Here is a 23664-nt window from a genome sequence, read left to right as displayed (position 1 = left end):
GTTATGGGTATTCTTTCAAAAGTTTACAACTGAATATTGACTTAATACAGCTTTGAAATTTTGCTTTGCAAAAGAAAAATGTTGCTTTCCCTTTATTTTTAAAAAGTTTATGTTTAACTGTATTTGCTTTTTTTTGTCTCTGCTGCTGCCTGATTGCATACTTCCGGTTCCAAAGGTGTGTGGTTGACTGGTCAGTTCGTAACTCTGGTGTTAGTAACTCTGAGGTTCTACTGTAGATGCAAGGAGCTCAATCCATTTAGTGTAACAAAGACAAGGTTAAGGGGTGATTTGATTACAGTCTGTAATTACCTACATAGGGAACAAATATTTATAATTGGCTGTTCAGTCTAGCAGAGAAAGATATAACACAACCCAATGACTGGAAGTCAAAGCTAGACAAAATTCAGATTGGAAAGAAGGTGTAAATTTTTCACAATGAGAGTAAATAACCATCGAACAATTTACCAAGGGTCACTGACAATTTTCAAATCAAGATTGAATTTTTTTCTAAAAAATCTGCTCTAGAAATTATTTTGGGGAAGTTTCATGGCCTTTGTTATACAGGAGGTCAGACTAGATGACCCCAATGGTCCCTTCTGGCTTTCAAATTTATGAATCAAGGAGGCATTGCTGCATGAGGTCACATTCAGCGGGTTTTCTTCATAACCATAAAGATTAAAACTTTGTAGGATTTTTTAATGGAAGTTTAAACTCTGCAGTAATTGATGAAAAGGCCTTTCTTGCCATTGCCAATCTCCCAAGTCACCCATTCTCCATGGAGAGCCTCTGTGGCTCATAGATTACTTTTGGCCTCACTCACCTCCACTAGCGGATAGGCAATTTCATTGTAGATCTGTTCAGTGTTGTGGCCCTCATAATATGCCCCATCGAAGGTGAACTGCTTTGGGGGCTCATCAGTGGCCCCAGGGTTCTGGATGAAGCATTGGCCCCGGGTGCTGTCCATGCTGACCACGGCCTTGCAGCTGAGCGCCTTCTCTCGCTCATTCATGGGCCGGCAGCGCACAATGACCTTCACCGCCTCCGAGGCCATGTCCGAACTCACGGTACAACTCTGCCACCTGCAGAGGAGCTTTCAATGGTGCTGAACGGCTGGAGCGAGCCTGGCTCAGGGGCCACGATCCCAGCTCACCCCAGTGGGGAGGCAGGGACTGGGGGAGGCAGCGTCAGAAGGGCAGGGGCAGCTTCGTATGGTGCTGGAGAGACCCTGGCATGGGCGGAAAACGCTCATTCACACCAGTGGGGTGCCAGGGACTGTGTGAGGCAGTGGCAGGAGTGTGGAAAGGGCAGGGGCAGTTTCTATGGCATAGGAGAGCTGGGGCAAGCCTGGCACCGCGGTGGGGGGGTGTTATCCCCACTCACACCCGTGGGTGGCAGGGACTGTGTGAGGCAGTGTGTCAAGGGCAGGGGCAGTTTCTATGGCGCTGGAGAGCTGGGGCGAGCCTGGCACGGGGAGGGGGGGTTGGCAAGGACCGTGTGAGGCAGTGGCAGGAGTGGGGAAGGGGGGGCAGTTTCGATGGCGCTGGAGAGCTGGGGCGAGCCTGGCACGGGGAGGGGGGTTGGCAGGGACCGTGTGAGGCAGCGGCAGGAATGCAGAAGGGGGGCAGTTTCTATGGCGCTGGAGAGCTGGGGCGAGCCTGGCACGGGGAGGGGGGGTTGGCAAGGACCGTGTGAGGCAGCGGCAGGAGTGGGGAAGGGGGGGCAGTTTCGATGGCGCTGGAGAGCTGGGGCGAGCCTGGAACGGGGAAGGGGGTTGGCAGGGACCGTGTGAGGCAGAGGCAGGAGTGGGGAAGGGGGGGCAGTTTCTATGGCGCTGGAGCGAGCAGGGAGGCTAGGCAGTGGCAGGAGGGGGCGAGCCTGGCTCCCCGGCCCCACGCCGGCTCGAGGTGCGCCAAGCAGCGGGCGGGCAGGGGGCAGCTGTCCACCCTGGCCGGGGCCCCGCCCACTAGGGGGCGCCAGGCGGCTGCGGCGGCGCCGGGCTGCGGGGCGGGGCTGCCCGCAGCGGGGGGAGCCGGGCGGAGCCGACCTGGACTAGGCCAGAGCCGGGCCGGGCAGCAGCGCCGAGCTCCGCTCCCCGCCCCCGCCGCGGCGTTCGCTGTTACCAAGGGGACCAGGGAGCGTCGCGCAACGGTGCCCCGAACTCTCTGCCGCAAGAGGCCGGGCGAGGGAGCGTCACCCAATTCCCATCCCCGCGCTCTGCCGAAATACCGCTGCAGGCCCCTGGTCTGGCTGAGCGGAGCCGCCCACCGGGCTCTGTGGGGGCGGGGGCAGAGTGAGGGGCTTCTCCAGGGAATGTCGCAGTCTCTAGCTGTGGGGTGCAGGGCACAGGGAGGCCCAGTGCAGGGAGCTGGGTGGCAGTGGCCAGCATAAGGGGCAGGTGCTGCAGGTGAAGGGCGGTGCACCCCCTCAGGGTGCTGGGTGAAGTCTGGCTTGTCTAGGCTATTTGGGGGCTAGGAGGCCACAACTCCAATTAAAGAGCTACAGGGACAGCCTAGGCCACTTCCCTCCTGCCCTGCTGGGAGCAGTCAGCACTCCAGGGCCCTGGGAGCGAGCACCCCCCTGCACCAGCGATGGCCTGGCCAGGGCAAGCTGTCATATGGGGAGGGCTAGCTTTAGCCACACTCCTGCTGCGATGGCATAGAGGAACCTTCCCTCTATATGCTGAAGGGCACGTGGTGCAGAGCCAAGTAATTTTTAGACCTTCTTGTCTGAAGGAAAGTACCTTCATAGCAGCTGAGCTCCTTTTGAGATGCGGCCAAGAGGAGCCAAGTTTGGTCACCCACTTTGAACAGTAACTTGGAGTTCTCCAGGATGTTTTGTCTGAAGGGTGCTCCACCTCCACATGTGCAAGCCCCCGTGCACTCTTGATCAGAAATTTTGTCATCAGTGTCCATTGGTCTGTACCATGCAATGTATGGCTGTCAGATCAGCTGTGCATCAATGAGAAGCTGACATGAAAGCCAGGTCTTATGAAATCTTGGGCAGTGACTCCATCGTTAACCCTGAAAGATGGCTTCCATTCAAAGCTGTTTTTCATATTCTCTTTGCACTTTCACAGAAAGGTTCTATGTGGCAGCATAGAGGGAACCCTAGCATGGCACCCACCCTGCCTGGAGCTTCTGGCTGCCATCACAGTATTACTTGGGAATATCTGCACCAACATGGCTGTAGCACGGAAATGTAGCCATTAGGTCACCCTAACTACATTGCAAATTTTTTCACAACCCTGAGTGTTGTAGCTAGGTCAGCCTTAGGCGTAGACCAGGCTTAAGTTAAAGCAGAGACAGGGAAGCAATCCTACAGGTCTGTGCCCTACAGAACAGCCAGGAAGAATGGGGCTTTAGGAAGTGTACAAACTCACTGGGCACATAAAAAAGGAGCCAGGGAGACGGCACACGGGCACAGCTACAGTGTAGTTGTATTGGTAGAGATTCGCAGTGCAGCCCATAACGTGTCAAAAAAAATAAATAGGGAGCAGGGACACTGCAGGAGTGGAACTGAACAGGCAGTACTAGAAGGAGCTGATGTATTACAGTAGACTAGGACCCTAGAGCAGGCTGTCCTTTGACCTGCTGAGGCACATGCATGGACCATGGTCTGATGCTTCTCCAAACAGACATCAGCTCGCATTCTTACCAATCGAAAAATAAAGACAAGTTCCATCATCCCACCACCCCTGTGGTGCAGAGTCCCGATCTCGTTATTAAACCAGTTTCCCACTAGAACCATCTTCAAGGGCATCAGTCTGCTAGTGTGCTTTCCCCAAGACCAAATGTCAGGAAAGAGAGTTTACCAACACTGGACAAGGCACAGTGATAAGTGCTGCAAGCACTGGCTTGTGCAGCTGGCCCTCAGAACATTGTGGGTCCCAGCTCACCAGAGCTATTCTCCAGCAAATGGAGCAATTTAAAAAAAAAGGATTAAAAAAAGGATTAGCATCTGTCAAGGTTCCTCCCCCACTCTGAACTCTAGGGTACAGATGTGGGAACCTGCATGAAAACCTCCTAAGCTTACTTTCACCAGCTTAGGTTAAAACTTCTCCAAGGTACAAATTAATTTTATCCTTGGCAGTGGAATTTCCACTGCCACCACCAAACTCTAACTGGGTTTCCTGGGAAACATAGTTTGGACACATCTTTCCCCCCAAAATCCTCCCAACCCTTGCACCCCACTTCCTGGGGAAGGATTGGTAAAAATCCTCACTAATTTGCATAGGGGACCACAGACCCAAACCCTTGGATCTTAGAACAATGAAAAAGCATTCAGTTTTCTTACAAGATGACTTTTAATAGAAGTAAAGGAATCACCTCTGTAAAATCAGGATGGTAGATACCTTACAGGATAATTAGATTCAAAACATAGAATCCCTCTAGGCAAAACCTTAAGTTACAAAAAGGACACATAGACAGGGATAGTCATTCTATTCAGCACAGTTCTTTTCTCAGCTATTTAAAGATATCATAATCTAACACATACCTAGCTAGATTACTTACTAAAAGTTCTAAGACTCCATTCCTGTTCTGTCCCCAACAAAAGCAGCATACAGACAGACCCAGACCCTTTGTTTCTCTCCCTCCTCCCAGCTTTTGAAAGTATCTTGTCTCCTCATTGGTCATTTTGGTCAGGTGCCAGCGAGGTTACCTTTAGCTTCTTAACCCTTTACAGGTGAGAGGATTTTTCCTCTGACCAGGAGGGATTTTAAAGGGGTTTACCCTTCCCTTTATATTTATGACAGCATCTTAAGGCAGATTTAAATGTAGCTAATACAAAGTGAAACAAGGATTAGGGAGGTAGCGAGAGACTGCACATTTAAGGTCTCTATTTAGTGCTGCTGCACAATGAAGGTAGCAAGTATCTAATAGGCCCTGTTAAACCAAATGCAGGGAAACTGCTGTGATTTAGACCAGTTGGAAGATAAAGCCAGATTTTCAAAAGAGCTCAGGGCCAGATTTTTCTTGTGCTCAGCCCTCACATTTGGGGCCAGATGCTGAACAGAGCTCAGCTTCCCCTGTAACACTAATAGGCAGGTTTTGAGGAAACCTGAGCCCTCATTGTACATTGTCCATCCATTACCATAGCATATGAGCACCTCTTAATCTTTAATATATTTATCTTCATGAAATGCCTGTGCAGTAGAGCAGTACTATTATCCCCATTTTACTGGTGAGGAACTGAGCCACAGAGACATTAAGTGACTTGCCCAAGGTCACAAAAGAAATCTGTGGCCAAGTGAGAAATTAAGCCTGGGATTTGGGAGATCCAGGTTAGTACCCTCAGCATGGGGCCATCCTTCCTGTCTGAAGGAAAGTACCTTCATGGCAACTGAGCTCCTTTTGAGATCTGGCCAAGAGGAGCCAAGTTTGGCCACCCACTTTGAAGAAGGAGAGGTTACTTAACCTGTACAGTAACTTGAAGTTCTCCAAGATGTTTTGTCTGTAGGGTGCTCCACCTCCAGATGTGCGCGTCCCTGTGCACTCTTGATCAGAGATTTTGTCAGCAGTGTCCATGAGTCTGTACCATGCAATGTATGGCTGTCAGATCAGCTGTGCATCAATGAGAAGCTGACATGAAAGCCAGGTCTTATGAAATCTTGGGCAGTGACTCCATAGTTAACCCTGAAAGATGGCTTCCATTCAAAGCTGTTTTTCATATTCTCTTTGCACTTTCACAAAAAGATTCCTTTTGGGCTGACATTTTTCATATTTAGTGTTAGTCCCAAGAGAATTTCTTTGGAAAGACTGAATTTCATTGAAACTGATATTCATTGAAAGACTGAATTTCATCAGTGTTCTAATAATTTGCCCACTCATGAATAAACAATGGTGTGTGGTGAAAAGTGTATATTGTTCTGAAGTAGTCCTGACTGAGAGCTTATGCAAAGGCCAAATGCACGAAGGCGGGGTTCTCAATTAAACAATATTTCAAAGGTATAATCCTTTATGTTGGTAGCTCTGGCAGGGGTTATGAATTTTAAAAAAAATATTTCTTCTTGTGTCAACTGTGTACGTAAATTCTCAGAGCTTCCAAAAGTTATAACCCCTATGGCTAATGGAGCATGTAACTGCTATGTGCCCAAAAATTCAGCCCTCTTGGGAGTTATAAGATCAGTTGGCTTTCTTAACTTTCATATACCACATACCCTCCCAATATTCTTTCCTGTGCACCTGCTGAGCAGGCAATGTCTCCACTCCGCTCACTGGTTTCCAACCCACACAGAGCAGCAATGGGGTAAGGGCAGGTGTGTACTTTTCCCACAGTCATCTTGGGGTGATGCAGAGACAAGATGGGAACAGACAGCCATCCCATACCGTTCCCCCTTGGTCACCCCAACAACCAGCTGGCTTCTCCTGCCATAAGCCACACCCCTTAGATTCCTGTGGTTCACCTAAGTTCCCCCTCTATAAAGCTGCCTCTGGCTCTCTCCAAGCTCTCCCACTGACCTGGGGTGAGGGAGGGAAGGAATGAGGTCCTGCCTCCCCATAACAAATAGGGGGACCCACCTAGAGCAGTTGGTTTATGGTTTTATGCATATTTGCCAGCTGTTTATTTTGCCCAGCATGGCAAGAAGCTGCACATCACTTGGCAGCTCTCTTTGGAGCAACATTAATTCTTACATGGATTTTGCAGAGGAAACTCTCAGGAACTGAGGGGAGGACTTGGTGGAATACAGATGTTCCCCTGCTCCAATCCAGATTCTGCCATTTGAATGCTGCAGATCAGAGATGGGAGGCTTGAAGGTTCTGGGGGAGCACGTTGCAAAGCCATCACATGCTGCTGCAGCTTCAGAGACATTGCCTTTCTCCCCTGCACCTTCCAATGGTGGAAAGAATCTGACCCTTGGATTGGAGTTTCTGCCTAGGTCCTACATTCCTACATGTAACACCTCGGGACCTGGTTGTCCTTGACATGTTATTCTGAGCCTGGTGAGGACTCACCCTGGACTACAGCAGCAGTGGCTGCAGAGGCTCAGGATGCTGCTTCCCAGAATGCCTTTTTGCCACAGGCCTGGCCCCCTGCCCCTCCTCTTACTTCTGAGGCTCTGCCCCCCCCAGCCAGACCAGAAGCAGAAGCTGGAGCCTGGCCCGGGGTAAGAGTGGCCCAGGGAGCCTGGGCAGCTGTGGGGAGCCGTGAACCCTCCACCTCTCTGAGCAGCGGGTCCGGGGGGGTGGAGACGTGGGCTGGAGTGGCTGCTCTTGGGGGCCCCCTGCCCCGGGCAGATGGAGGGGCCTGGCCTCCCCTTCCTGGCTCCAGCTTCTGGGGGGCGGGGCCTTAGTGGGAAGAGGCGGGGCCATGGAGGGGACAGGGCCTCCTGGCTCCCCCACTATTAGGAAGACTCTGTCACCCCTGCCCGGAGCACAGGGCGGAGACAGAACATGCTGGAAGCTACTGCCACAGCCAATCAGAAGCCAGAACTCAGAGACGAAGAGTTTGGCTACATTTGGAGAAGCATTGCAGCCTGGGAGGTGCCCCTTCAACTTCCCATTGTTCCCCAAGGGAGACTGCGATCCCTGTTGGTGGCTACTGGGTCACTGACATCTGTCAGACCAGCGCAGACCAGCAGCCTAGAGACAGAGGAGCGACTCCTGGTCCGGCTACTGAGAGTCAGCCGAATTGTCCCTTGGACTCCAGAGCAGGGAGCCTCAGCACCATCCTACCCTTTTACAGTGAAGACCTTGTGAGAAACCCCATGCTTGTTTGTTTTGCTTGTGAATTTTAAGGTGGCTAACAAGTACAGCGTGGCATCACCCATGGGTGAAAGTAACTTAAAAGTCTTACTGATATGGGGGCCTGGCTCTCGGCCCCTAGAAGGGGCAGGGCCTTGGGCAGAAAGGGGTGGCGCTGGGGTCAGTCTCCCCCAACCAGCCCTTCAGCGCTGCACATGCCTCCCGGGGCTCCGGCGGCGATTTAAAGGGCCCGGGGCTTTGGCCACTGCTGCGGTAGCAGTGGCTATAAGCCCCGGGCCCTTTTAAATCACCAGACCCCAGAGCAGCTGTCCCTTCCCCCACCTCGGCAGGCCTGGGGGTGGGGTGGGGTGGGGGCAAAAGGGGCAGCAGTAGCGCTTTAACGTCGGCTGAGTACGGACCTCTCCCGGCAGCCACTTCTTACCGGTACACCGTACCAGCCCACTTTCACCTCTGGCATCACCCCACGCAGAACTGATCTCAATTCCCGTTCTGCCTAGGCAGGGGCTGGGAGGAAGCTAGGGGGATTGGGCCCCTCAGAAAAGCTGGGAGGGGGAGGATTTAAGGTAAGGTTGATGGTTTAGTGTTATAATTTTTCCTGGTCTTCCCATAGTCTGTGTCCTTTGTTCCCTGTACCTAATAAAGCTCCCCTCCTTCTTGTATTGCTACTTTGGGGATTGTGATAGTGATGCTATCCCTTGGGTACTGTACTACACTCCTAGCAAACTATTTCGTAGTAAACATTTCCCAAGGGACAGCACCCCTTGTACCCCAGGTACTAGCAGAGGTCCTCCTTGGCTGGAGACATGAGATGCCAAGAGAAAGAATCCAGGACCCAGACCCCTGAGGGGAGAAGCCACTCCAAGCAGCAGGCAAGAGGGAGAAGGCTTGAGGCACAGCTTGGGTGAAGGACAATGTGCAGTAACACATCTTTGCACAGTGCAATGCTGTGGTGCACTGGAGATGTCTTGCAAGATTCTCTGCTTCTGCCGGGAGGCCATCCTGCTATTAGCAGTGTGTTGTGCTCATGAACTAATCTCATTCAACAGTGTTACTCTTTTAGAATTACTTTCAGAGTGGATGCTGCATGTGGTGACCCATCCTACCATCCACAGGGCCTTGGCCTAGGGAACTCCCAAGGGCTGGGTTCCTCAACCACAGGCCAGGGAGGGGAGGGCAGCCTAGAGCTGTAGCAACCTATTGTAGTGGGAGAGGGGGCTGTACCAATGGGATGGCCTGCATCTTGGAAGTAGGGGAGGGATTAGCCTCTGGGCTGGAGAGCAGCTGAGCTTCCGGGGGATGGGGGTGCCATTCAGACTCCAAAATGGCAAATAACATGAAGAGAAGGTTGATTGACAAGGCTTTTTCCCCATAAAGCCTTGTTGACTGGTATTAGTTCCCATCCTTTCATTCTTTATCAGTTGAATCCCATGTCTGCTCTTCCACTGTTTTGCTCAGGCCTGATGTCAGGCTAACTGGCCCACAGTTAGCTGGGTTATTCAATTATGGTTGGGGTGGGAAGGGGAATTTCAGGGTCTGCAACATTCGGTCACGCACTGAACCTTTCTGTATCTCTCTCAGTCTTTCTTCCCAAACAGATAAAAGTTCATCTGTATTCTGTCCATCTCGGCCTCCACGGATCCCTCCTCCTGGCTTCTGACAGGTATGCCTGACTCCATGTGTCTGCCAATACCAACTCTCTGCCTGGGCAATACTTGATGTGTACGCTATAGCTCTGCAGACACATTATCATCTGCTGTAAACACTTTTGTGCACTGCGTAATGGCTTTCTCCAAATGCTTTTGAGAAGTTTATGGTCAGATTGTATGTCCCGTAAGGGGATTGGTGATATTTTTCCAGTCCAAGAGTATTGCTAACTATTCTTTTTATATTTGAGCAGATCTCTTCTCCAGCATGGACAATGTTCTCCTTGCAGATGCAACAGGTTTTCCCCTAGACCCATCTTGGATGCACCACGTTGCAGCTGCAGGGGTTCCTCTGGGTTGTAATATTTCAGAATGGGAGCCTTTCCAATCTCTCTTTTACTTTCCAGAATGTTTGCTCATGTTGGTCTGTCCACTCCCATAAGGAGTCTTGATGTGTCAGCTGTCTCAAGATCATGAATCTCTCAGAGAGATGGTTGCAAAATGTAGCTAAATAACTGACCATTCCCAGAAATCTCTGGACTCCTTTAACATCCCTGGGTTTTGGCATTTCTCTAATTGCCCTCACTTTTCCTGGGTCTACTTTCAGGCTTTTGGTGGTCAACAATGTCCGAAGTATGGCAACTTGGTTACTCTCAACCGGAGCTTCCCTAAGTTCAATTTAATGTTTCTCTGCTTCTCTGTAAAAATCATCATAATTTGTTGTCATTATCTTGTTATGCTTGTTCTGGATCGTCACCCTCTCCCACTGTCAGCACATTGTCTGCTATTGTCCAGAGTCCCATCAGACCCTTCAATGCTTGGGTCAATCTGCTCTGGAATACCTCTGGTACCAGACTGATTCCCACTGGCATCCTTAAGCATCGGTACATCCCAAATGGAGTTGCAAAGGTTGTCATGTAAGTGGATTCTTCATCCAGTTTAATGTTCCAGAATCCATTTTTTACATCACATGTTGAAAAAAGTCTCACTTTAGACAGATCTGGTAATACGTTCACAGTTGTAAGCAGAGGGAAATGGTTCCATTCTAAAGCTTTGTTTAAAGGCTTTGGATCTATAAATATTCTTACTTTTCCAGATGGCTTTCTTACCACTACATGTCTTCTTATCCAGTTGGTTCTCTTCTCTACAGACTATATACTTCCACGATTCTGTGGGTTCCACTGTTCATCATTCAGTGCCTGTAGTAATGCAACGGGTACTTTTCTTTATGGCAATTTAACTGACTTCACACTGGTGTCAATCTATATTTTATAATCACTGTCTATCCACCCATCACCCTGAAACACGTCTCTCTATACTTCCTCTGTATCATCTTCTGGACCCAGGTAATGCCATCCAAGGTATCTTCAGTCACTCTACTATCCACTTTCATTAGTTCTGGAAATGTGCTTTTATCAAGTTCATGGCTTGGGTGGCCTAGATTCCCAGAAGAGGTACTGCTGTCTCATAGTCTGTGACCACAGTTTCTGGTGCTTCCTACAGTCTTCTTGCACTGTGTTTACTAGCAGTTTTGGTCACCCACATAATTGTTCTCATACTCACTGCTGCTCTTTTCAGTTACTGTGTGTACCTTGGGTTTGTTTTTCTTCTCTCTGCACAAACAGTTGGCTGCAAAATGATTCAAATTGGCACACATACGGCATTTTTCCCCCCATAAGCCAGACACTTCTCTTTCTGTTTTACATGTTTTCTCTTACATTATTTGCATGTGTCTATACTGTTGTCATCTGCTGCTGATGTATCTGGTTTTGTTTTCCCTTTCTTATATATTGCATAGGTAGTTTCTGCTGACTGCCCTACAAGGGTTCTAATCTTCTCTTTGGATAGCTCTGCTGCCCTGCTTATCACCAAGGTTTTCCTCAAAGTTAAGTCAGCTTCCATCAGCAACTGTTCTTATACCCGTGATTCTCATATCCTGCATGCTATCTAGTCTCTTATAATAGAATCTTAACATTTCCAAAACTGCAGCTGGCTGCTAGCACTTTTCAGTTGGTGCTGTACTTGTCTACACCCTCCACAGCTGCTTGATCCCAAGTAAAGAAATTACATCTTTCCCTTCTTTCATTCTTCCTGGAGTTACAGGAGTATCAAAACAGGCCATTACTGTTTCTAAGGTGCATTGAGCTTGGGGAATTTCCATGCACGGAGTCTCACTTATCTCTCTCCAGCTTTCTCCAGTCAGGTAACATTGAGGTAAAATTCCTCTTTCCAGCTCTTCCATGCCTGAATTAAAGTCTTAGCTTTCAGGATTAATGTCCCTGGAGGCTTCAGCCCCTCTGTCTTCTGTTACCACAGCCTTGTCTTGTGAAACAAAACATGTACTTGCAGAAGTATTCTGCTCTGTGCAGTGCAGCTCTGAATGGTCTGTCCTGCTGTCCACGATTTTATTACGACTGCCACCATGTGTAAAGCTTTGCTGTGTCTGGATCATCTGCCATATACCATGTCCCTCTGACACCAGGATAACTAACAAACTCCAGCTTTATTGTGGCTGCCTGCAACATGGCTTCTTGAGCCTCATGGCTTCTCTGACAGTCCCCCAGGTGGAGTCCTTCCAACCAGCTTCCCCCAGGAAGCAATATGCTGCCTGCAAGTCTCTGCTAGCACATTTGCAGTGTTACCATGGGCAAGCTGTGATCTGAAACTGATAAAATAAGGGAGAGAAGGAGAGGAGCGGCTTAGACAAATTAACATAGGCGCTGACTTTTATTTTGTTTTTCCCTGGGGGTTCTCCACCCCTGCTTTGCCGAGGGCCCCACCTCCACTTTGCTCCTCCTCCGAGGCCCAGCCCTTTCTCTGCTCTTCCCCCAAGGCCCTGCCCTCGCTCTGCTTCTTCCTGCCCCCACTCCACCCCATCCCCTGAGGTCCCACCCTTGCTCTGCCTCTTCCCGCCTCTGCTCTGCCCCCTCCCCGAGGCCCCCACCCGCCTGCTGCTTGCTGCTGTCTGCCCTCCCCAAACCCCTCCCCAAGCTGCCAAACAACTGTGCTGGCGGGTGCTGAGCACCTACTATTTTTTTTCCTGTGGGTGCTCCAGCCCCGGAGCACCCACGGGGTCAGTGTCTATGGGAATGAACGCTCAAATATTAGTTTAGCAGCAGTATCCTGTACACACCCTAGGCCAAGCTGGCAGATGGTGGCAGGGGCAGAAACACAGTCTCTAGCCCTCAGCCTTTGTCAGTTGCATGTGATAGTGCCACTCAACCTGAACTTTATTGTCAAGTCAGCTGAGCTGCTGCTCTTCTCTTCACTGTTTTATCACGTTTACAACAACAATTCTCTGGCTGCAGACCACGTGGGCACTGGTCACATCAGGTACAACAGTTTTCCCTGCACAAAGGCAACAGATCTTGCCTGAGCCAGGCACAGCATGAAGGGAGCAAGAGTGCAAGTCTCCAGCCCAACTCCTATTTCCACTCAGCCAATATAGCTGTAGAGCTGAAGCAGCCCCTACTATTCCAGCCTGGATCAGATCAGTTAAATGCCCTGAGCTCAGAAGGACAGTGGATGGCTGTTCTCTGGGGCAAGAGTCCTGACTGGTTTCCTGCTGGTCGCCATCCAAAGCCAATAAAACCATGTCTTTGGGTGTGGCACCAAGAGCACTTTCTCCTGGGTGAATCTCAGCCTCATACAAGAACAGGTAAGTATCAGATCCCATTTTACAGGTGGCTGCTGAGCCACAGTGATGGGGAGTGAGTTGCCCAAGAGCCCACAAGTCAATAATGAAACCAGTCATGGAACCTAGGAGTGCTGACCCCAATCCCCTGCTCCAGGCACTACGGCAGATCTCACCGCCTCTCTAAGCCAGGAGTAGAGGGAGTAAGGGCCTGGTTGCAATTCCCAGGTCTGGGAGGCAGTGTGCTGTAGTGGTTAGTGCAGGGACCTGGAAAGTAGGACTTCTGGTTCCATCCCTGGCTCTCTCACTGACTCCTCTGGTGACCCTGAGCCAGTGACATCTCTGGCCCAGACCACAATTTCCTATCAGAGGGCCTGGGTCCCCATTCCCTACAGCCCAGAGGTTGGGAGGTTTCAGGAATGTGTGTAAAGTGCTGGGGTTCATGAGATGGGGGGTGTCACTCCTCCTGCCCCCACATACATGGGGTCAGCGTTCTGGCACTGTGCTGCTGGCCTGAATTTGCCTGTCCCATGGCAATAAGCCCTGATCTGTGTTCACTGACATTGTCATCTGCCCAGTGTCTGCACCCCACCCTGCTGGCCAGGGAGTGTAACGCCCCATGGCAGCGCCCCCTCCAGCCCGCACTGGGGTTGGAGAGCGAGGAGAAGGGAGAGGGGCAGACAGTGCATCAGAACATCCGCCCCCAGCACTCCATCTCCTGCAGCAAGTGAGTGCCATTCAGCCTGTCCTTCAGAGCCAGTGCTAGCCTATTGTGGGCCCTAAGCAGGAATGTTCCCCCCCCATACTAAAACAGGCAAGTTCTTATAATAAAAAGCAAATGGGGGGCCCCTTGAGCTGCTTGGGGCCCTAAGCAATTGCTTAGTCTGCTTAGGCCTAGCACCAGCTCTTGTTTCCTTAGTCACTTCCCCTTTCTGACCAGGGAGGGGCAGAAATGGGAGGGGGCATCCCCCAATGAGAGAGTGGTTTGCAAGCACAGCCCCCTGGAGCCCTTCGCTGGGGGCGTGGGCAGCACATTCCCACAGAGTATTCTCCAGAGCCAGCTCCAGTGTGTTTGGAAACGTCCGTGCTATAGGCTAGCCCTTCCCTTGTAGGAGACTGTTTCCCAGGCTGGGAGCCTCTGGGAGGGGCTGAAATCAGTGGGAACCCAGACACTCCACAGCCCATGGTTGTGACCTTCTGAATCTGAACCAGGGAAATTTCCCAGGGGAAGCCCAGACGCCTGGGTTCTATTCCTTCTCAGGCTTGTGGGGATGGAGGAGTGTGGCCTGGGGCTGGAGGAGGGAGCTGCTTGTTCTGACTAACTGCAGGTCTCAGTCCCTGACCCCACTGCTCTGAACGGATGTGACTCCCCTGCTGTCCCAGCACCATGGATGGTGTGGGGGAGTTTTGGGAGCAGCTTGTCCTATGTGCTGCTGCTATGTGTGCAGATCCCAGTCCAAGTGCCCACCTGGTGGGCAGACAGGCCCATTGGGAAGAGGCTGCATTGTCCCAGACTCACAGCTGCTCCCTGCTTGGTTCCAGGATGGACGTGCTAAGGTGGATGCTGAGGAGGAAGGCTCTGCAGGTGGCCCTGGAGCCAGAGGGAGGCAGCTGCAAGTGGTTCCAGGAGGAGAGTGGCCCCCTCGTCCCCCCCGATGGGGAAGCAGCTCCTAGCCAGCTCAGGAGGTGGACATACCCGGCCTTCCTGAGCAGCAGGAGACCAGCTCTTGGAGCAGGGAATGAAGTGGGAGGGAGGAGGCATCCACACAGAGATAGAGGTGGCCCAAGTTCTGGCTGGGCAGACAGCACCCAGCCCACGACAGGAGCCAGGCAACACATCTCTGGGTTTGCTTCTGATTCAAGGCCAGCCCCCAGGAGCCCAGCCCCAGTGGGCTAGCAGAAGGCATCACTCTGCCCACTCCCTGGACACCTCCCCGCTTCCCCAGGGCAGCAGAGTGGTTGCTCCCAATGGGACAGCTGCAGCTCCCTGCCTGCAGGCTGCTGCAGGTAAGCAGAGCCCTGGGCATGGGGAGAAGTAAGAGACTGTTCACACCCTGTGCCTTATTGCTCTGTCAGAGTTGTTGGGGGATCCCAGCCAAGGGGTCTGGCCTGAGCCATGCGACCCTACTGATCCCAGTGGGAGTTGCACAGCTGCCCTCTGCAGCAGGGCATGGGCGGGGCTGCTGGCAAGTGGGTGGTGGCATCTCCTAGGGAGGACAGGAGAGTGCAGAGCCCTTTGTGGAAGAGGTCTGGGGCAGAGGTGTCTGAGGGAGGAGCAGGAGACGTGGAATGAGAAGGAGTCTTCCGTGGGCCGTAGGGCAGATTGGTGGGGCTAGAGGGGGCAGAAGAGGGCAGGGACTGCCTGGCTGAGGACTGGGCATCAGCGAAGGGAAATTCGGGGCATAATCACTAGGGGCAGGTGGGGAATCGTGGGGCTGGCGGACAGCTGAAGGAGAAGGTGGGGAGGTTGGGAGGGGGTAAGTTTGACAGGAGGGAGGGAATTGGGAGGACAGGGCCCAGCTGTGCTGGGGGGATCCTGCTGGCTGTGTTGGGGTGCTGGCACCCTCCTCTCTGGGTGTCAGTGGGGCCTGAATCTCACACGATGCTTTGGGTCTCACAGGAGCTGATTGAGGTGCTGCCCTTGGACTCTGTGCCCAACTCCATCCTCTCCAGCTCCGTGGTGGCCATGTGCAACCTCAGCTACCAGGACCTCCCGCCCAGCTCCCCCCACCCCAGTGCAGCTCACACCCAGAGCCAGGAGTCACTGCACCTCCCAGGTCACCTCCCAGCTGTGGCAGTTCCCTCCTTTGGTGGCGAGTGTATGTGGAGGGGACAGTCACTCTCTCCTGGCTGAGCTGGGAATTTCACTGACCCCTGCCAGGTCACACCCGTGCTTGATGCCCCAGTTTCCATTCTTGCCAACCAGTGCCTAGTTCATCACAGTTTCATGCCCCATGTTAGTGCCAGTCCCAGCTCTTCCCTGGAAAGTCTAATACCAGCTCCTCTCTCCTACCAGCAAACTGCAGCCAGCCCAGGATCCAGAGCTGGAGTCTCACCTCCTGCAGGCCACCAAGCACAGTGTGTCACCATGACCATGGACAAGGACCCCCACATCCAGGTAGATCCTTACCCTACTCCTCCGTGCCAGGGGCAGGAGTGACCTCTGAGCCATGCTCCCTCAATTCGCTGGAACTGCTGAATTGGGGGAGGGAAGAGATGGGAAGAGGCTGGGGGGTAACAGAGGGCTGGAGGGCCCTTCCTCCATGGGAGATTCCTTTACCCTCCATCAGGAATCCTTTCCTTCCTACCACGTTCTGTGCTTTGGAGCCTGGAGTCTGTCCACAAACCTAGCTCCCATCCATGGCAGCTTGGCTGTGCCACGTCCTGCTGTGTGCCATGCCCGGGGCAGAGAAGCACTAAGAACCAGGATTGAGGAGCCAGCTGTCATCCTGCCATGAACGCTTGTGAACTGTGCAGTGAGGGATTGGGATCGGGGAAGCCAGGTTGAGTGTGGGGTCTCCCCAGGGCTCCCTCTAGAACACTTGTACCCATCCTGTGGCAAGTGTACCCTGGGTTCCATGACGCTGACCCACGTCTCTCTCCCCCCTTTGCAGGCACTGCACAAGACCTTGGCGGAGAACCTGGATATAATGCTGAGGAGCCTGCTGGCAGCATCCCACAACACAGAGTAGCTCCAGCACATCTTAGAGATGATCATGGTGGGGATGGGCCAGGGAATTCTGCTAACCCCGTTCGGGGCTGCAAAGGAGAGACTGGAAGATCCATGTTTCCATCGTGTCCCCCTAGCTGGAATTCCATGGGGCCACCTTGGCCAGGACACTCTGCCATGCAATGCTGTCCTCCTTCTGGGAATAGCGGGAAGGAGCTGGGCCTTCAAGCCTGGCTCTGCAGTGCCTCCTTTTGGCTGGATTTGGTGTAGCCATTCACAGTATACCAGGCTGGCTCGGGGAGCAAGAGCCTCAACCCTAGTGAGACCCAGGGGATGGTCCTGAGAGAAGAGTGACTGGGTTCTCCCTAAGAAGACCCTGAGATACAGGAAGGTCCTCGGGGAATCGGCCTTTCTCTCCCAGGGACATTGAGACCCTGGGGGGATTGTCCTCACCACCACTTATTCTGTCCCTCTGAGGGCTTCAGAGCAGGGAGGGTGTCAGGGGTCTGACTTCTGCCTGATGAGCTGTTCATGAGTCAGGGGAGCAAAGAGGGTGGGACCAGCCCCAAGACCAAATATTGTCCCAATCTACAGTCACAGGCAGTGTCCTGGGTGCAGCAAATCCCTTCTAAAGCTCTGAGATCAGTGAGTCGGCCAATTCCACCAAGCACAAAGTCTTCAGCTGCTGGAGGTCTCATTTGTTCAGCATGTGGGCCCTTTCATCATGGCCTGCCTCCTCCTCTCACAGCACATCGGCTTCTGCATCCACTCCAGAGTCACCCAGAAGAGAGCCAGAGCTCTAAAGACCAGCACTGCCCTGCTATGATATGCCAGCCACCTCCCAGGATTTGACCCAAGTGACCTTTGACCCTGAGTGTAGGCAGGGCTGGCTCTGGCAAGGCTGTGTGATCTAGGGGCTCTGGGCTGGGATGCAGTCAGAGCTGGCAATCAGATGATCAGTTGGCAAGTTCTTGTTCTCCTGGCTAAGTGGTGCTCCCTGGGTCTGTAGGCAACTGTTCCACAGCTGCTCCAGCCTGATTGTGCCTGGCCTTGGTTCGTTCTTCTTATCCTGGAGCAGCTGGGGGTGTGAGTTCTCATGCAGGGCCCTGCCCTAGTCCCTCTGCTCCAGGCTCTATTTGGGGCAGAGGGAATTAGGGCTCTGGGAAGGGCGAGACTCCTGGCCTGGGAGAGACTGGGAGCTGAAGGTGAAATGCTAATGGATTCACCTGCCTCTTCCTTCTACTAGAACTCCTCCAAGTTCACCCACACAATTAACCCTTTACTTTTGGTGATCCAGCTGCAAGCTGCTGAGACTGAAATCAAAGACTTGCAGTCAGCGTTTGAGCTGGAGAAGATTGATTATCTCACCACTGTTCGCTGAAGGAATGGGACTGCTTCCTCTTTCAGCAGCTTCTGGATCAGGTGCAGCCCCTCATGCCACGTGACAGTAACTATAGCAACCTAGACAAGATCAGACACTAGTCGGTCTGGAATGAGGACAGCGGCTGCTGAAAACTCCTGGAGCCCGTCATTCAAAAAACCAGCCCCCCTGCAGGTAAGAAACGTATCTTAATTGTACTCCCATCCACACAGCATATCCTTGGCTCACTAGCATGGCTATGTGTGTTGCATTCGGATAGTACGTATAACACAGTTGTTGGTTCACGTGTACAGAATAGGCTGTAATCTTTCTGTGGGAGCCCGGATGATAATCTAGCTAAATGAGGACAAAAACATCTCTTACTGGGACTACCTGACTATTTTGAAGGGGTGTCATTGATTTGAGTGATAGCAGGGAATCTTGTGCTAAACCTAACAGAATAACCAGTATGTGATTATATACCACAAGCATCTCTGGGCCAATTCTTTTCCATCAAGGACCTTGAAGCACTTTGAGATTAATGAATTAGGCTTCACAAACCCTCATCAGGTAGATATTATTAGACTGGTTATAAAAAGGGGGAAACTGAGGAACAGAAGGACACGACTTCCCAATGTGCCATAGTGAGTCTGTGTATTAGCTGCCTTAGCCCAAGAGGTTGAAATATTCACTGCACAGACCTGCAGGCCCCACATGTAGTTGCATTGGCAGGTGCATAGCATGTGCCATCCACTGGATAAAAAGTGTAGTGCAAGGGTCCTTCTAGGCCCCCTGTGGCTCAGTAAACAGCGATCTGGGGTCTCTGTAAGCAGCAATGGGGAACAAGGGGGAGAGTCAGGAAAATCTGAAACTGATTCAGTGCTGCTGGTCCTTTAAGTAATGCCTTTGTTCTCTCATAGCAGTTCCATCATTGCCACAGACTAAGCCAGCCAGGAAGAGCTCCTCAGGCGAGAACGGAGAGCTGATGATGGTAAGCTGCACTTCTCCTCCCAGGACCCTGAGGGAGCCTTCTGAGAAGAGTCTATGTTGCCACACAGCTGTTCCTTCTGGAGGAAATAGGCAGAGGACTGAGTGGCCTCCAGAGGGACTCATACCCAGCCATCACTGGCCATTAGAATAAGGCTGGCAGTGCCTCAAAGGTGTGTGTAAAGCAGAATAAATAGTGAAGCAGTGAGCTGGCCTCACAGTCCAGTGGCCAATCAGTGGAGTGTAGGACCCTGGCCAGCAGGGGCTGGGAATGCTGGGAATCCAGCCTCTAAAGAGGAGAGACAACCACAGCCCTAGAGCAGTTCCAAGACTAGAAGGAACAGGTCTCAAGTCCTGGTTAATTGGTACCATCCTAGTTCTTTGACAATCACAGAAACACTCCTTGCTTTGCTTTGCTTGGCCTCTCTGCCCAGGACACAGTGGCCTAGGACTAGGATAGTGCAGCAACTGTGGACGGAAGCTTATTCCCAAACTTCCGTGGGGATTATTGAAACCTGCCTCATGGCTCAATTGCTGATTTCCCCCTCCCACCCATGCAAAACTTCAGTAAATGGGACCAATCCCATTGCTTCTAGTAGTTGCTGTGGTCCTTGCAGGTCCCCTTGGCAGGAGTTTTGGACAGTGGATTTACATGGTTTGCAAACCTGCTGGCCATGTACCTATTGCAGCCTTGCAGAGGGTTGCCAGAAAGCCATGCTGTGCAGCACATAGAGTCCGCCCCCCCCCCCTTCCAGTGTAGCAGAATTGCACCTGTATCATTACATTTTGGACTTTGCTTCCAGCTATTGGAGGTGGTGGCAGGATGTAGCCCGATGCCTGTCCAGACTATGCCCAAGAATGTATGTTCTGCAGTGTTACTGTTGCCCAGATTGGATTATATGTCTGATCACTTCATATTATCTCTAAGTCTCTGGCCCTAGCTCATGGAATGGTGCTTGGCTGCTTAAGAGCTGGAGCTGAGGGGAGTGCTGCTCACAGCTTTTTGTGATCCCAGCAGGAAGAGGACCGCTACAAACTGATGCTGAGCAGGAGTGACAGTGAGTATATTACCAGTAACTATTTCCGGTCCAAGCGAGCCAGCCCGATCCTCGGTGCTGATCCTACAGAGTCTTCATAAATATCTGACACTCCTCCTTTCCTTTTGTCCATTTGCCTGTGTCTCCTCCAGTAGGGTGCCATTCCATCTGTCAAGGTCAGCACCTCTCATACCCACTTGAGATGGTTGAATGATATGAAAGACACAAACAGCCGACTGATGCGCTGGTACCTATTTCTCCAGCCCTGTGCATTCCAAGTTCCGGATAGGGAAGGCAAAGCTCCCCAGAACACTGACTTTGCTCCCCCACATTCCCTGGAGAAAATGTGATGGCCCCAGCTCTACTAGCTCCATCTTGGGGGGAGAGTGTGTGATTGCGTGCACAAACCCCACACTGAGCAACAAGGAGCTAAGGAAATACTCTGGCCTAGCCAGCCCCACCGCATCCTTGGCAAATGCACCAACTGGAGGAGGGGGTAAAAGGTAGGGGAGCAGCTCATTTTGTAGCAGACCAGGAAGGAGAGCAGACATGCTACTGGCAGCTCCAGGAGAGACGAGCTGAGAGAAGTCAGAAATTCCCCCTAAACAACTGCTAAAAGGTCCCTCCCTGAGGAAAGGGAAGGCCTGCTGCAGGGACAGCCTGAGAGAGAAGCACTCCCCTCGCCCTGTCATATGAACTCTGGACTTGATTGATCCCCTTTATTCGCTGTTTGGACTACCCCAACAGGGGAAAGTCCTTGGACTGAGCTGGCCCCAGGAGACTGGGCCATACCCCAGGAGGAGGCAGTTGCCACCCGAGAGGAAAGGAGAATGACCTCACTACATGCAGCCGCCAGACGGTGCCGTGGGGTGAACAGACAACCCTCACAGTGCTTTACCCCAGACAGTGACCTTGGGACAGTTGCAGGGAGGTGGTAGGAAGTGGCCTTAAGCATCCTGAGCTGTCAGAGTCCTGATAGCCATGGGTGCTCCGGGGATCACACACTCATGGATAAAAATACGGGGTGCTCAGCATGCACCAGCCACACTGGTTCAGGCCTGGGCTGGCTGCCAGCAGACCGGCTAGCCGGAGGCGCTCGGGGGAGGGGTGGAGCAGGGGTAAGAAGAGGCGGAGCAAGGGCAGAGCCTTGGGCGAATGGGGTGGGGCCTAGGGGCAGAGTGGGAGTGGAGCACCCACCGGGGAAAAATACATCAGCACCTGTGCTGATAGCCCACAAAGAGCCATGGGTCAGAGCCCAGTGGAGTAGGAGGGCCTGGGATCCCCTCGCAGCAACCCCTCTGAATGTCACAGGCCTGAGCCCTGACCAGTAGATGGCACTCCCCTCCCAACCCGGAGCGAGGGCCGTCACGTTCTCCCCGTAGGATTGCCACGGATCCCAGGTTTTCAGGGAATAAAGCACCATGGGCTAGAGGTTCTGCAGAAGCAGCGCCCTTAGGCTGTGTATCACTCAGTGGCGCTGGTGATTCTTTAATGGACACCAGTCCCCCTGGGGGCCTTCATGGGCAGTGTCTGCAAAGATTGCAGTGGCCTTCCTTGGCAGTTACCCTCTTAACAATGTAGCATTTGGTGGCACAATTCTCTTATCACAGCGGCATTTGGAAGGGACAGTTTGACTTTCCTTTGAGTTTAGGGTCAATGGAGACAAATGCTGCTTCCAGGGGTTTTAAAGTCTGTAGTGACAACTCCAGGTTCAAGCTGGGGCTGGCACATTCCTCCATGACCTGCTTCCCTGCCACATGTGTTCAGCAAGCACTGCACATTTAGTCTTCCATTCTGGTCACTGCCATCCCCAGCAGGTGGTAGGAAGTCAAACCTCTGTACTTGGACTAAAATCTTTAGGTGATGTGAGGAAATTCCTCAAAAAAAGCCTTAAAATCACTTTCTGTATTTCCCAATACAGGTTTCCGAGACAGGACTTACTTATTTCCTTTTGGATGTCACAGCCACAACTTGAGCTCATGTCCCATACAGACTTCTCCAGTCTTATTCCTCATTGCAATAAGACAGAGAGAGGTTCTGGCAGTATCGCTACCATATCACAGCCATTTCTGCTTTCTCTTTCTCTTGAGAAAGAGTCTGAAACTGACATCATTTATGAGACACAAACTCAGTTCTCCAAGGAAATACAGTTTGCACATTTATTCCCTGACTCCTCTAGATCAGATCAGAAACTGCAGTTCAGTGAGACAGTGGAAATGATTGCTCCTGTCCTTGTGTTCAAGATGTTGGAGTTTTGTAAACTGTATGTTGACTGTTTATATTTTAGTCATTTATCTTATGTGCAGGACATCTGGTTAATGATCACAATACATTGCCTTTTAATGACAAACTCAGTCTGACTGCTGTTATATTTAGAGTTCATGTTCCTTTGCATTTTTGCCAGATGTTGCATACATTGGCCACTATCCCTCTAGCTGTAAAACACTGGGTGGGGAGTGCCTTGCCCATCAGCTTTTGCTTCATATTCTGCCGTTGATCAGCAAAAGACACTGCCTACCCTAGCTCTCCTAGACCGTGAGAGGCGACCCAAATGGCAGGGCATAGCTTGGAGAAGAGGAAAGGGACACATGCTGCAGCATGGGTACGAGCAGTGGCAGTGGGAAATAAGCCCCCTGTGGTGGGCAATAGAGCACAGTTTGCAGCACTGCTCGGACAGTAACAGTGTTGCCTACTCTCATGATTTTATTGAAAATCTTGCAATTTTTGGTGCTTTCCATTAAGCCTCAGCTCTTGGAGTCATGTGATTACATGGGACTCTCAGCTTTATTTTAACAAGTAAGTTTCTAGCCCTCGCAGTGACAGTGAAAAACATGCCAATGTGATTCCCGAAGGGCACAGCTCCAGAAGACAAAGACCCCAAAGTTATTTTTGTGAAATATGACTTTTGAGCCAATGTTATGACGGGTGTGTGGCTCCTGATATGAATGCTTGGGGGTGGATACTGCAGCAAGCCTGGTGCCATCTTGCCAGGCACAGCCTCTGGGGCAGGGAGGGAGGCCTGTTCTTCAGCCCAAGTTGATGGCGGAGTTGAAGACTGCAAAGGAAATCAGGCAGTTAGTAGAGACTAAGAACCTTTTCAAGGATAAAACCTATCGCTGCGCATGAGGAAGAATTTTTCTGCAGAAAAGGACCTAGGGGTTACAGTGGACGAGAAGCTGGGTATGAGTCAGCAGTGTGCCCTTGTTGCCAAGAAGGCCAATGGCATTTTGGGATGTATAAGTAGGGGCATTGCCAGCAGATCGAGGGACGTGATCGTTCCCCTCTATTCGACACTGGTGAGGCCTCATCTGGAGTACTGTGTCCAGTTTTGGGCCCCACACTTCAAGAAGGATGTGGAAAAATTGGAAAGAGTCCAGCGGAAGGCAACAAAAATCATTAAGGGACTGGAACACATGAGTTATGAGGAGAGGCTGAGGGAACTGGGGATGTTTAGTCTACGGAAGAGAAGAATGAGGGGGGATTTGATAGGTGCTTTCAACTACCTGAAAGGGGGTTCCAAAGAGGATGGCTCTAGACTGTTCTCAGTGGTAGCAGATGACAGAACAAGGAGTAATGGTCTCAAGTTGCAGTTGGGGAGATTTAGGTTGGATATTAGGAAAAACTTTTTCA

At 51.7% G+C, this 23664-nt stretch overlaps 2 protein-coding genes across 19 annotated transcripts in view; one reads left to right on the top strand and one right to left on the bottom strand.

Annotated features, from left to right (window-relative positions):
- Positions 1-1466, bottom strand: part of KIF17 (kinesin family member 17) — a 32665-nt gene extending 31199 nt beyond the window's left edge. For 6 of the 9 annotated variants that reach the window (XR_012642334.1, XM_074975467.1, XM_074975468.1 and 3 more), the window contains exon 1: positions 821-1466. Coding sequence is in view for 8 of the 9 variants with exons in the window: in XM_074975467.1 (XP_074831568.1) it covers positions 821-1051 (231 nt within the window). In the remaining variant the exon portion in view is untranslated. The remainder of the gene's footprint in view (positions 1-820) is intronic. The other 3 variants (XM_074975465.1, XM_074975466.1, XM_074975471.1) reach the window with 1 other exon arrangement.
- Positions 1467-17937: 16471 nt separating this feature from the next.
- The window catches only part of LOC142000798 (kelch-like protein 28), a 42725-nt gene continuing 36998 nt past the window's right edge, over positions 17938-23664 (top strand). The window contains exons 1-4 of one of the 10 annotated variants that reach the window (XR_012642321.1): positions 17949-18205; positions 18931-19001; positions 19939-20055; positions 21956-22599. The gene's annotated coding sequence lies outside the window, so the exon portion shown is untranslated. The other 9 variants (XR_012642318.1, XM_074975365.1, XM_074975364.1 and 6 more) reach the window with 9 other exon arrangements.

The sequence above is a fragment of the Natator depressus genome, chromosome 18, assembly GCF_965152275.1.
Source record: "Natator depressus isolate rNatDep1 chromosome 18, rNatDep2.hap1, whole genome shotgun sequence".
Classification (NCBI taxonomy): domain Eukaryota; kingdom Metazoa; phylum Chordata; order Testudines; family Cheloniidae; genus Natator; species Natator depressus.
Note: the sequence above shows the minus strand (reverse complement) of the source record. Positions and strands in the feature narration are given on the sequence as shown.